This window comes from Lissotriton helveticus, chromosome 7 (assembly GCF_964261635.1).
Source record: "Lissotriton helveticus chromosome 7, aLisHel1.1, whole genome shotgun sequence".
Classification (NCBI taxonomy): domain Eukaryota; kingdom Metazoa; phylum Chordata; class Amphibia; order Caudata; family Salamandridae; genus Lissotriton; species Lissotriton helveticus.
The window spans coordinates 831,577,376-831,591,900 of record NC_136068.1 but is presented as its reverse complement, the minus strand read 5'-3'; the positions used below and the strand labels follow the sequence as shown (position 1 = coordinate 831,591,900).

Below are 14,525 nucleotides of genomic sequence, written 5' to 3'. Positions count from 1 at the left end.
CCAACAACCCAATTTCCCACAGGGAGCAGATAGATATATGCTGTTAACACCCAAATTATTTGTAATTTTAAATCCTCTATTATGGTGAATTTTGTATTTTAAGTTACAATTTTGTAAATACCACTTTTAGAAAGTTCTAATTTTCTTGTCTCAACCAACTGTCCTGGAGAAGGCCATCAACCTCCAACTCACCGAACTCCTGGAGAGAAACAACCCAATAGACCCATCCCTATCAGAATTCAGAGCAAACTACAGCACAGAGACGGCACTGATCACCGCCACAGACGACACCTGCGCCCTACTCGATAGAGGAGGATTGGCTGCCCTGATCCTGAGGTATCTTTCTGCAGCTTTCGGCACCGTCTTCCATCACACACTCATCAAATGAATGTACCAGATCGGAATCAAAGATGACGCTCTTAGAAAGATGCAAAAATAACAGTTGATGGACAGAATACAGAACAATGTCATACATTCACCCCAGTACAGAGATCTGGGCCTAAATCCATCGTTTTTTTGCACTCCACACCACCCCAGTTCAGACATGGCCATATGCAAATCAGTCTTGACCCTGTGCCTCATGGGAACAGTCCAGCCCGAACTGTCAAGCCATGTCTTTCCTGGACCGGAATCAAGCATCCTAGGACCGGTTTCTAGCTATCAGCTGTCTTCAGCCAGGCACAATATTTAAAGGTATTTTTATTGCTCACAAAGTTAATGTGCAATAAAGATGCCTTTAAATCTTGTTATCTTGTCACATTTGCTCCGCTTTCAGAGACGGAGGTCAAGTAGGTTGCAGTTAGGTTGAGGAAATTTTTTAAGGTACTAGTCCTGCAGGACTAGTACAATTTTTTTGATTTTTCAAGCCCTGTTCAGGATGCAGCTCAATACCTGGATCTTTGACTGACACCTGCAGCCCAGCGCCTGGATACCCTCACGGGTGACAAGCCACGCTATACAAGTACTATATGATTGATTGATTTATTGATTGCCTGTGCCTTCTTCCAGTGTCCTGGGTCACACAACTGTGAATGGCTCTGCTGTTGGTGTTTGTGTATTGCTTCGAGAGAGTGAGACAGGATAGGCCATCCTTGCAATATAAGTGAGGAGAGGCTGCACCCAGCCCCACTTACACTTCAAAGGGCTTTGCCTACAACACACACAGAGGATCCCGACACCAGGCTTGCCCTGCCTTTAGTCTCACCAGACAGTTTGGCGCACTGACCACGCATAAATACTGGACCTCTAGAGCCACTCCTCAGAACGCTCCTGGACCTGTGAAAGATGCAGAAGAAGGACTGTTCTGCTGCCAGAGGACTGTCCTGCTGCAGAGGGAAAGCCTTGATGATTGGTACTGAAGGTTGGCCCTCCTTGCCTTCATCCCAGGTCACCCAGAGTGACTCCAAGGGTCAGTTGACTGACCTTGTTGAACTAAAGCTTCCCTGCCCAGCTGACCTGCTGCAACTGGACCTGCATGAGCCCTGCTGCTGGCCTTTTCTCTAGTGAGTCCTGATTCCCAAGAGGAGCCCCCCAGGCCCTGGACCCTTGGCTGGCATCCTTGGAAGCTCCTTTTGCAAGAAAAGGTGAAAATCCTGATGTTTTGGCTATGTGTGTCTGCCAATGAGCCTGTTTGGGCCAAGACTCTGCCACCTGCGACAACTGCCAATCTGAAGATCCGGTGAAATCTGCTCTTTGTGCCAGCAACAACTGTCCATGGCGACTGACAAGGCAAGACTTGCACTTCACTCTCATCACTGACAGGACGGGGCAGCCACAAATATAAATCTACATCAACAATCATCCACGATGCAGAACCAGCTCTTTGTGCTACGATGAAGACTGTCTATGACGCCTGACCTGATCTTGGAGATACAGTGGTGACCACCAATGATGTTCGGCCTACTCCTTGCGGACTCCTTCAACGCGAACAAAACACGTAATGCCAGCCTCATAAGGAAACTTTTCAGCAACTTTTTAACCTGGTCCCTGTATCCCACCATCGCATAAATGCGGTTGGCCTGAACTTGTGACTTTCACCCGCTCTAGCGCAACCAGATGACTGTGAGTGGCGCTTTGTGCTTTTAGGTGCTATTTTCACCCAAAACTTTAAAATTGAATATCTCTAGTTCTACTGATTGGATTTTTGTCTTTATAGTTTCTTTTTTTTTAAATTAAAATGTACACTATTTTTCTGACTTACATAGTTTTCTTGTGTTATGTTTTCACTTTATTACTCTTTGTGTGCTACATAAATACTTTACACATTGCCTCTAACTTAAGCCTGACGGCTTTAGTGTGAAGCTACCGGAGGGTTAAATAGAGGTCAAATGTATTTACTTTTGTGGTTCGCCTTTAAAAGGATTGTGGTTGTTGCATGAGTGGAGCCTTTGCCCCCTCAACCATTAACATAATTTCTTGCAAGGTCTCTTCCTGGAAGTGACATGGCATGGCACAAATGCCAGAAATCTTCCTCCTTCAAGGCCACTCTCCCTGGCCCTTTTAAATAAGTCCAAGCAATCTGAGAAGTAATTAGATAATGGAGTAAATGATATATCTGCCTTTTCCTCCTGGTATCTTTCAGCTTGATTTTGCTGGATTCAATTGTAAAGGTGTAATGGTGGATTGCTAAAAAAATGAAAGCATAATGTCATTTTGAGCCCAATCAATATTGTGCCTAGGCACTTTTTCATCTTTTGGTTTGAGTCTGACATCTGGGCTGGATAAAGAGTTGCGCAGCTGCTGTTGCATCATGGGATTGAACAGGTCTTGTCTGTATGTGGTTTTGCTGGCTCATTATAATGGATGGTTGAGCGTGGTACAGAGTTTTCTTCCTGTATGTGAGGCAGCAAAGCACATCCTACAGGAACCCTCACACTCTTGTGGATGTCACCATAGCTGACAGTACACAAATTGCTATAATTGAGTAATTCATTAGAGAATGAAAGTTTCTGGAAAGAACTATATTTCCATGGGACCTGATATCCATTGTAAAAAAAAACATACAAGGCACATGAAGACTGTGGGAGCCAAAGACCCTCTGCAAATGAAGTCAGCATCTCATCCAGTTACAACAATGCATTTTGGGTCATTTTCCAATATCTGCATGTGTATGAATATTCCAAGCTGTTTCTTGCAACTTTCTCATTCAGAGTACCTTGCACCTGACCCTTACACAGGGCGGGCAAACAAGCACACCGTATACATTACCAACATGATATCATTGCATACAGTTTAGACAGACTTCTTGATTTATAAGGTGGCAAACTGTCTTGATTAAAATTTATGGACCAGTTCTAGTCCAGGCATATATCACTCAGGTAGCCTCCATCTTGGCCACATATAGGAACAGCATTGCTTCATTGTGCATCTAATGATGCCTGTCTTTTCTTGGGTAGAATTTCTAGGTGCCTCCTTTTCTTGGTGTACCAAATCACTGTGCACTTTTGATCTCCATTTTGGCTCTTTCTTCTTCGATAACTTGAAAGAGAATTTACAGTTATTCCTCTTACTCTGAGTCATTTGCTGCCGCTCTAAGAACTTTAATTTCTTTTCTTGTGTGAGTCTTCCAACTTCTCGTTGGGGGTTTGTTTGCTGTGACATTCTGCCAATTGTATATTATTTTGGGAACCTTTGTTTACACTGTCTTTAAATGAGTTTTCCATCATGATACCCTCTCCACAAACGATTGAATTTCTATTTTCATGTCTGTTGTGTTATGTTCTTGGCTGTAATGGACACATTTGTATTTTGGTGGATTCTGCCTCAACCAAGTATGCCAGCATCAGATTGTGGTTCCCGGTCTAGATGAGCTTTAGCAGGAAAAGCCTCTTGAGCTGTGTTGCGATGTTATGCACCTAGCCAGATCAAATATAGAAAGTGCTGTAAGCACACAAAGATAGCACTTAACTCAAAATAGAGTACTTACAAAACGCTTGACTACTATGATAGCACTAAACAAGAGACTATGGGCCTGATTATAAGTTTGGCGGTAAGTGACCCGCTGGCGAAGCAGTGTTGGATTTCCCGCCGCACAATTGGCGGTCTGCCCATCAAATTATGATGTTGGCGGTCTGTTGAAGGAAAGACCGCCGGTGTCCCGCTGTGGCCGCCAGCTGTTCACAGGCCGCTGCGAAGGTTTTAGGGAGCAAAAGCTGTCAGAGGCAGTACACACAAGCTCACTGCCATCGGAATTACAAGTTGGCTTTCCGTTGAGCCGACCATGGCAGGAAGACGGTCTGCTTTGAGTAGGCGGAATCCAAGGAATTGGGGTGCATACTCACCCGTTTCCTTTTCATCCAATCAGTCTCTCACGTGGATCCCTTCCTCCAGGGCCCCCCTTCATAGCTGCATCTTGACCCTGAAGAAAACAACACTGTTAGTTCCGAAATCCAGGTAACTCTGTTTTGCACTATTTACCCATTGACTGGACTGGGCACATATGGTCCGGACTCCAGCAAAAGGGAAGTACTCATAGTAGGTATTTTCTCACTTGTGTCATGCATATGTGTACATTTAACACGTGTGCAGTCAAAATATAACACCTGCATCAACACATATGAAAAAATATTATCCACAGTCAGAAACATCGCTGCTGGCCCAGTGTTGACATTGTAATACAGTGGGTGGGAGACCGCTGGCGCAGCACTCTTTTTGGGCTCGCCGCTGCGGCATTATGGCATTAAGGCCACCAAACTTGTAATCAGGATCCATGAGTAACAATATGTTTGAATCACATGCTATTCTCTTCAAGCAAAGAAAAGTACAGAGTTACAGTCAGTTTTCAGGTGAAACCACCATGGCAACAGACATGTGGTGCACAGTGTTATCTCTTATGCTAAAGACATTTAAAAAAAAGAATAGGTTGCTCTCTAAGACACACTTGTTTCCTTCTACCCAAAGTGATCCACCATAGAGGACGGTCACCGGTATGAATGTTTATTTATCTGTCTTAATAATTTCCTGATAAAGATGAAGGGATATAACTATTGATTGTGTGTTTATATGTTTCCATGATTTGAATCCAGTGTCATGATTAGATAACATTATCTCCCCCTGAGTAAGACCTGATTTCAAATATTGTCTCGGCAGTGGAGGTCGAAGCACATCGCCACATTAAACACACTTAGAGCGTGATCACATTGGATCGACATTGAATGAAACCTATCTAAAAAGTAGTATGGAACAGGATTTACCTATAGTAACTGCATTACGGTCATTAAAGGGACCGCATTGTTTGCATTTTTGCGTTATTCGTAAAGTAGTTGGGCATACCAAAATGTTCAGGGCATTTTTTATTGATAAATTTATAACAAGTTAAATCATACATGGTGGCTCAATATTTATGTTAATATTGTATGTAATGTTATTTACAAAAGAAAGTACATGTTGAAAGGATTGTGGTAATCTATCACCTTCTCAGCTTTTAGCTTACACATGTGCTAATTCAGTGGTTCTTAACCTGTGGTCCATGAACCCCTGTGGGTCTGTGACGCCTACTCAAGGGATCTGCGAATGTTTAGAACATAATAACATTAAATAATATTACATAGGCATAAGAAAGCAAAACTGAACATTTTATCTAGCTTTGTAAATGTAATGGAATTTGACAATGGAGGCCAACAATTAAGTTGGTATCCTTAGCTGGATTGGAGGAGCAGCACAAGTACAGCATAGAGGAATATGGAAAATTGGTGGCCTGAATTGAAGCACTGTTATGCACTGCCAAAAAGGGAGAAAAACGACAAACTGATATGATAGGTCTGCTATATTCCTACTTATCACTTTATTTTAGAACTAAATAACATTTTGAAAACCTCCAACCTTCCCACAAAAATGTTGAAGTTTTAATATATTTTTCATTGTGAATGAAAGAAAAGATGTTATAATTAGGGCATTAGTTTGGTATTTGCGTGTTACTGTAGTTGTATTTTATTTTTAGGTTCAAGGCATAGAAAGTGCTTAGGCGGGGGTGCCCGGCTTCCAATAGGGATTCTGTGGGAGTCCAGAAATGTTTAAAGGCTAAGAAACACTGTGCAAAATTATTATGAACGTATACAACTGTACAATAAGAAATAATTAAGTGCAAACCACTGAACAAAGTCCACGTGTTAAAAATGCCAAAATACTGATGAATTTATGGCCAGTGAGGAGTATTATTGTAGTTTTAGGTTATGATCACTGGGCACCAGCTAGATAATTCCTAGAAACAAGGAAAGGACATGTCAGATGTTTAGGTGGGAAAGCTGAGTCGCCTTAGAAAGCAAACATCTTACCTAATGGCTCCCTAAGCCTCCCATGTACTCCGGAAGAGCGTGAGACGAAGAAGTCAAGGATCATAAAACAGGCTGGCCATCTCACTTCTAATCCAGACATACTTATGCCTGAATTCATGAGAACAGTCAGGGGTGGCTCTAGGCTCATGGCGGCCCTGGGCAGGGACCGTAGGTAGGGGCCCCCGGAAGAGGGGGTCCGGGCGGGGCGGAGCGCGGAGGCCAGTGAAGAGGGGGGGGGGTCAGGGTGTTTGGAAGTGGAACAGAGCTGGAGGCCGCCAAATCCCTGCCAGGGGCCACCACGCAAATATGTATCCATCCTCAGAGGATTATTATATTAAGATATATATTGGCATGGTGCCCCCTGGGGTTTGGTGGCCCTGTGCAGGTGCACAGCTTGCATATGCCTAAGGTCGCCCCTGGAACAATCCAAACTCTCCCAAGAGTATGAAAAAATCTAAAGCGATGAATGTCGTACATAGCCACGGATAGGTAGTTATTGGAAGTTCATGTTATATAAAATCTATGGGCCATATTATCAAGAATGGCGCAATCATTATCACCGCTTTGGCGGCAGGAAACTGCAGCTAAAGCGGCGATAAGGGGCTTGATAATACACCCTAGAGAATTCCAATAGAAGCCAAGTTTTAATGTCCTTGACACCAGAAGCTGGGGTTCTATTGGAATTCTCTAGGGCATATTATCAAGCCACTTTAGCGGCAGTTTCCTCTAAAGCGACAATAATGTTTGCGCCATTCTTGATAATATGGCCCTATGTATCGAAATTATGTATGCAAAGCACCTTGCTTCCCCTGTTGCTTGGGCCGTGCTCTAAGAATATGAATAAATAAAATAATTTTCGCATTTAATCTCCTTTATTATTCAACAGTTGGGTCACAGGAGATTGGGAGACCTGCAGCAAAACCTGCGGAAAATCAGGATATCAGTTCCGTTCTGTGCGGTGCATCCAACCCCTGCATGACAATGCAAACCGCTCGGTGCATTCAAAGTACTGCAGTGAAAATCGCCCAGAAGCCAGAAGATCTTGTAACCGTGAGCTTTGTCCTGCTCAATGGAGAGTCGGCCCGTGGTCACAGGTAAAATGGAACGTTTATGTGTATTCATGTTCTAACATGCGAGTATAATTTAAGTTCAATGCCGCATGCTTGCATAGAGGCGTTTGATCTCGGGATACTGCATACACTTTGCTACTTCTCTTCTAAAAACTGAAGCGTGGTAGGTCTCGGTAAACAACGACACAAACCAAGACATGCACAGTGCATGCTTATGCATTGCCATTTGCTAATCCACAAAACGTGTGCCTTACTTCGGAATAATTCATCTACTCTGTAAATTATCTCGCAACTGCTTCTGATTTACAAAAAAGCGCCGACATACTCCACCATTCTGAAACGTGTGTTTGCATAAGATTAGAACATTTGTACAATGTCACTTTTTCTTTTTGGAATGTTTCGCCATTTCATGTCAGCCTTCCTTTCATCTATCCTGTGGTTTGTGCATACTTTGATTCACTTCCCTATACTGCAGTACTTTTACCTGAGCGTTTAAGGTGTAAGTTTGCTCGGTAAATATGTGTTACGGAAATGTATTTCAAACCGTTAGTGAATAACCAAAGAGATGTTAAGATTTTGTGGGTGTACACCGTATTTGCACATGATTTAAATGATCCTCTTCCAACCATTAGGAATACTCAGTCATCATCACCCTCCTTCCTCACCTTGCGCGGCTCCCTAAATCGAATTATTCCATCCACAGCACTGGCCTGCTTTTGCATTTGTAGGCCTCAACTACCAGAGGGCGCAAGTTATCTGGCTGTGAAAAGTCCAATGTAGGCTTTCCAAGAACTTACAGTGGACTTATAGGCCATCCATTGCTTACCATTGTTTGGCTATATTGTCATTTCCATGTGCTTGCTTCTTATTCGCTGCGGCGCATTGGCTTGCCTTCCTCTTCTTGTGTTTGTTTGTCCCTTTCTGGAGCATACCTTCTTTACCGTCCTTTTGTTTGGCTGACTTTTAGGGAGCTACTTTGTTCTTTCTCTGTAAGCATTCCATGAAAGTGCACGTGTTTTACAGTTTTCTCTCTCGCATGTTTCTCCCCAACTCACTGGGTTGCTTTCTTCTTCATGTGCTGCTCGCTTTCTCTCTTCTGTGTATCACTCTGCCAAACTCCCCAGCCCACCACGCTCTATGTTTCTCTCTCCCCCAAGCGCTTCTCCTCTCGGCCCTCCAGTGTTGGTCTCTTCCTTGTGTGCTTTTCTCCCAGACCCTCGTTGCTATCTCCCTTGTGTACTGCTTCTCATCTGTCCAATGCTCAAACGAATTCATATTTCACTATACTAATTCATCATTAATCCTTTTTGGGTTCCAGAGTAGAGTGCTACTTGCTGAATAGCATATTGATGCCTGGTCAGGGGAAGTAAGCAATATGCAAATACAAATACAATTGCATTTACTCCCCCTCTCAGCTTTATTTTAAATGTTTTCCTCCCTTCACACTTTCCCTCAGCCGTTTCCCAACTGCCCAGTAGGCCTTTTTAAAAAAAAAATATTATTTTAAAGGGCCATGCAGCAAATTACACCTCGGATCTGTAAATAAATAAAAAATAGTGCCTGTTTTAGTTCATAGGTGCACGCATGCATGGATAATGACTGCTTGTGTCATCACGCATGTGCATGCATAGGAAATGACGTGGCCACCACTAGCAACCACATTTTGTGCCTTTTTTCTTTTTATTCTTTTGCCAATGCTGGAGGTGGTCACATTTCACTCCTTGGTGGATTCCATGGGCACCCTTGAGGACTGCGCACACTCAGCACTTTGGTAGAACATAACACCTATAATGGTTTCTGTCTGTTCCACTCTTGGATGGAATTCCTAGATTCTTCAGTGGGCTGCTCTCCCTCTGTTCCTTGGTGCACTTGATAGACGATTTAATGGTTTGATCTACCTTTGCTCCTGAGCGGAATTGATAAACTCTTTAGTGGTTGCTCTCCCTTCGCTCCTAGGTATATTCTCTAAAATGTACAGTGGTTTGTTCTTCTCTGATCATGGTTGGAGTCACTTTAAGCACTGTAGTTGGCTTTTATCTTTCTTCCCCGTGTTGGACTCCATTCAGTAATCTGCTGCCTTTCTTCTCTTGGGTCAACTTCATAGATTTTTCTTTATTCACCTCTCCCTCTAATCCTGAGAGGATTTCATAGATACTTCATAGAGGGAGCGTATCCCAGGGTAAATTCTATAGAGACATCCTGTATTGTTGCAGCACTACTGCATCTACTGAGTTACTCCCCATGTTAGGTTTTGCCTGCACAGCATTTGCGCTGTGCTTGAGAAATCTATTGCTTTTAATATAAACTTAAAAGGGACTTAAGTCCTGCCTCCTCCTTTTCCTCCTTTCTCATTGATAACTGTGTGTGCTACTTACGTTTCCTCCATTTCTATTGGCTGTAGCATATTTTGATGCATTTCCCAATGCCTTTTCCTTGTCTGCTTCTCTTATCAATTTCGCATAGCCAAAATACTGTTAACATCCGCTTTGGTGGAACAATTTTTTCACAAAGTTTAGCCTCTTTTTACTTTTTACTCTTGCAGCATATTTCTATAACAATGAATCCCCTGGAGAGATTAAGTGATTTGCATAGAATGGAAAAGCTCCTTTACTACTCCCTTATTTGGTCTTTACATGCCTCCACATACCCTACACTTTTCCATGATGAATCATTACCACCACTTTACTCCTACTACACAAATTGTTAGTCGCCTATTTGAGTACCCTACTAATATTTCCCTATCAAATCTAACCCTTTTGAATCACTGCTCTGTCTAGTAGAGCAATTAGATGGTTCAACCACTACATCATGCTCTCAGATATTAATGCCACACCAGCTAGGGAGATCACCTGAGTACTCAACAGAGCACTCAACTAATCCCTGATAAGCAAAGCTATTAGAACCTGGGACCCTACTCTACATAATCAATTCAACTGCCTTTCCAGCAACATTCATAACCAGTCTTATCTCTGCTCACATGTTAGTCAGAACAATCACCACAGTGGGCAACTGACCCCTGCTCATCTAAGGCATTAGATAATGCATCACCAACCGACATCCTTTCATCGTCTACTTCCTCTCCAGAAACAGCAATCATGATTCGCTTCTATGTTGCCTCGTCGGTCTTCCTCTGATGTTGGCCTGAATTCTGATTATCTAAGTGATTAGACCCTGAAACCTCACCAACACCACTCAAAACATTATCAGGGCATTCTCCCCAGATCTCAGAAACACAAAGACTATGATGAAATGAATTCTCTCTTGAAAGTATGTATCTTAGATATTTATATCTTCAAATTAAATGATATTGTATGCATTTGTCATTCCTTATTTAGCTAAAGATTAAAGTAAACATAACTTTCTAGATCACATAAACCTAACTTCTTAAACCATTTTAAAAATGTTACTTCCCTTCATGAGGAGGATATAATCCAACATAAATTAAGCACAAACATGTTTTATGGTATACACAACTCCCAAAATGAGCAAGGCTAATGAGATTAGCATGGCTAATAGTTCTGAAGATTAGGCAGTGAATGACTAATATAGGAAAGGGCAGTTTTTAAAACTATAAAAAAACGGATGTCCTCAAAGTTGCTAATACTCCCTCTTATGTCATATCAGTTTGACAGGCCATAAACGCTAGAGGAAACATATTTTGGGATCAACCGCAATGGATCGCACACCGCTAGCCCCTCCTCCAGATCGCCCCTAAGGATTCTGGTACGTATAGTTCATGAGTGGTTCACCTCAGTAGGTGCAAGTGAGTACTTGTTGTTGTGAACTCTAGACCCGAGACATGGCCCGGGTTTCGGTATATCTTCCCTCATCAGTAGAGAACGTATTTGGGGTGGAACTATACGTACCAGAATCCTTAGGGGCGATCCGGAGGAGGGGCTAGCGGTGTGCGATCCATTGCAGTTGATTCTACAAATGGGCTCCCTTGAGCCTTTAAGCTGACGAGCTTCTGGATGACGCACCTGCATGCCGGTTAGGCATCAAGGCCTGTGACGGTTGCTTGGCGGCCTTCTTTTCCACCCCAACTACGTTCTCTACTGATGAGGGAAGAAATCCCGAAACCCGGGCCATGTCTCGGGTCTAGAGATCTTCACAACAACAAGTACTTACTTGCACCTACTGAGGTGAACCACTAATGAACTATACGTACCAGAATCCTTAGGGGCTATCCGGAGGAGGGGCTAGCGGTGTGCGATCCATTGCGGTTGATTCTACAAATGGGCTCCCTTGAGCCTTTAAGCTGACGAGCTTCTGGATGACGCACCTGCGTGCCGGTTAGGCATCAAGGCCTGTGACGGTTGCTTGGCGCCCTTCTTTTCCACCCCAACTACGTTCTCTACTGATGAGGGAAGATATCCTGTAACCCAGGCCATGTCTCGGGTCTAGAGATCTTCACAACAACAAGTACTTACTTGCACCTACTGAGGTGAACCACTTATGAACTATACATACCAGATTCCTTAGGGGCGATCCGGAGGAGGGGCTAGCGGTGTGCGATCCATTGCGGTTGATTCTACAAATGTGCTCCCTTGAGCCTTTAAGCTGACGAGCTTCTGGATGACGCACCTGCGTGCCAGTTAGGCATCAAGGCCTGTGGCGGTTGCTTGGCGGCCTTCTTTTCCACCCAAACTACGTTCTCTACTGATGAGGGAAGATATCCCGAAACCCGGGCCATGTCTCGGGTCTCGAGATCTTCACAACAACAAGTACTTACTTGCACCTACTGAGGTGAACCACTTATGAACTATACATACCAGTATCCTTAGGGGCGATCCGGAGGAGGGGCTAGCGGTATGCGATCCATTGCGGTTGATTCTACAAATGGGCTCCCTTGAGCCTTTAAGCTGACGTGCTTCTGGATGACGCACCTGCGTGCCGGTTAGGCATCAAGGCCTATGACGGTTGCTTGGCGGCCTTCTTTTCCACCCCAACTACGTTCTCTACTGATGAGGGAAGATATCCCGAAACCCGGGCCATGTCTCGAGTCTAGAGATCTTCACAACAACAAGTACTTACTTGCACCTACTGAGGTGAACCACTTATGAACTATACGTACCAGAATCCTTAGGGGCGATCCGGAGGAGGGGCTAGCGGTGTGCGATCCATTGCGGTTGATTCTACAAATGGGCTCCCTTGAGCCTTTAAGCTGACGAGCTTCTGGATGATGCACCTGCGTGCTGGTTAGGCATCAAGGCCTGTGACGGTTGCTTGGCGGCCTTCTTTTCCACCTCAACTACGTTCTCTACTGATGAGGGAAGATATCCCGAAACCCGTGCCATGTCTCGGGTCTAGAGATCTTCACAACAACAAGTACTTACTTGCACCTACTTAGGTGAACCATTTATGTACTATACGTACCAGAATCCTTAGGGGCGATCCGGAGGAGGGGCTAGCGGTGTTGCGATCCATTGCGGTTGATTCTACATATTTTGGGATCAGCCATATTTTAATACATTATGGAACATCATTAAGTTGACTTGCTTGTGTTGCCAATATAGTAAACTATTCCTACACCCATACAACACTACTTTGTTATACTTCTGCCCAATAGATGCCCAGCAGAGTAGCTGCATTTTACAAACAATTTTGAGGTGGTGATAAGATAGCTGTGCTAGCTCAAATAAAGATATTATAGACCAGAAAACAGTGTAATCATTACATGTGTAAAATAACTGTGTAAAATGTAAAAGAACCCTCATCAAGATTTATAACTAAAAAGAGCATAGCTTTGAAACTTCTGTGATTTGTGTATACGTGGCTCAATTAGCATTAAGTTTGATACACATTTTCTAACCAGAGTTAGCCAGTAATGTGCTGGGGTCGTGGTAATTTAGTTAGGAACATGGATTCCAAAGAGGCTCCTTGAAATTAATTGGGGCATTAGTTGAAAGGGTGGGTACCCACTTCAGTTATTAACCCTTAAAGTTACTAAATTAACCTGAGCTCAGCCCCCTGGTAGCTATGGCACAGAGCAGACAGGTTTAACTTATGGGCAATGTGTAAAGTATTTATGCAGTACTAAAACAGTAACAAAGTCAAATTGCAAAACAATAAAAATCCCAAAAGGAATTAGAAAACTAGGAAACAAATATGACAAAAATCCAATAAGGAGAACTGGAGATATGAAATTTAGTGTTTTAAGATTTAAGGGAAATAGTGCCAAGAAGTACAGGTACAATTTGACACTGACTGTGAGGAGCACGGGTCAGACACAATAATCAGGTTCATCCTGGCCACATATTTTACCTTCTGACTTTTGCTCTTTTTGTCCCAATCCATCAAAGGAGTACACTTGTAAAGGTCCCCATGAGCTCAGTCCAGGCAAGGCCCAGTCCAGGTCCAATTGCCACTGATCAGCTGGGCAGTGGCAGGAAAGGCCTCTTGGAGCTTGGAACTTGTTATGTATCTGTAGCTTAAACTGGAGGTCAGCCGTAGGACCCTAGGAGTCCACTTCTTTGTCCTGAGTACAAATGAAAAAGAGCAGGTTCAGTGCTCCAGAGCTCTTCTCAGGTTGCAGATATCAGGTTCAGTTCTCTTGTGATCTCCCTCAGTTCAAGGAGTGTTCTGAAGTGATGGCATGGAAATTCCACATTTGTGCCTGACACGAGCTAGTGGATGGGAATGACCCCTGGGGATGGCCTAACCAATGAATTAAAGGAACATATTACCAGGGCTAACTCTAGCCACTATTGGTATTTTCAAGATTGCCTAAGTCTTCAGCCACACTAAACTTGGGTTCTGAGGGTTGTGTGTGTGGGGGGAGGGGGGGTCATGTACTATGCTTATCCTAATGTCCTGATTCAACTAATACTAAAATTCTGTTTTGCGCATTCCCAGAACCACCAACAAACTCGGAGACAGAAGTCTGCTAAAATAAAGCTGAGCTTTCATCTCCCAGAGATTGGATGCACACAAATTGTTTTGACTGTCTGTTTCCCTCTTTGAAGTGTGCCATAGGAAGGAAATTCCCCAGCAGACATGTCAAGCAGGTCTTGACACTCCAGCAGGATCTCAACCTGTGATGTCAATAGGAGACCCAAGGTGATGGAGGAAGGTGTGGCTGGGAGGACAACATAAGGATGCCTGCATGTTTTTTTAGCTACATCTTCTTGTGACAGTAAAGGCCGCTTTGAAGTTAATCAAGTCCTTGGGCCCATTCCACAGG

General features: G+C 43.5%; 1 protein-coding gene across 1 annotated transcript in view; it reads left to right on the top strand.

Annotated features, from left to right (window-relative positions):
* The window catches only part of ADAMTS2 (ADAM metallopeptidase with thrombospondin type 1 motif 2), a 1,744,160-nt gene that overhangs the window by 1,622,354 nt on the left and 107,281 nt on the right, over positions 1 to 14,525 (top strand). The window contains exon 19 of the mRNA XM_078653324.1: positions 7,159 to 7,366. Coding sequence (XP_078509450.1) covers positions 7,159 to 7,366 — 208 coding nt within the window. The remainder of the gene's footprint in view (positions 1 to 7,158; positions 7,367 to 14,525) is intronic.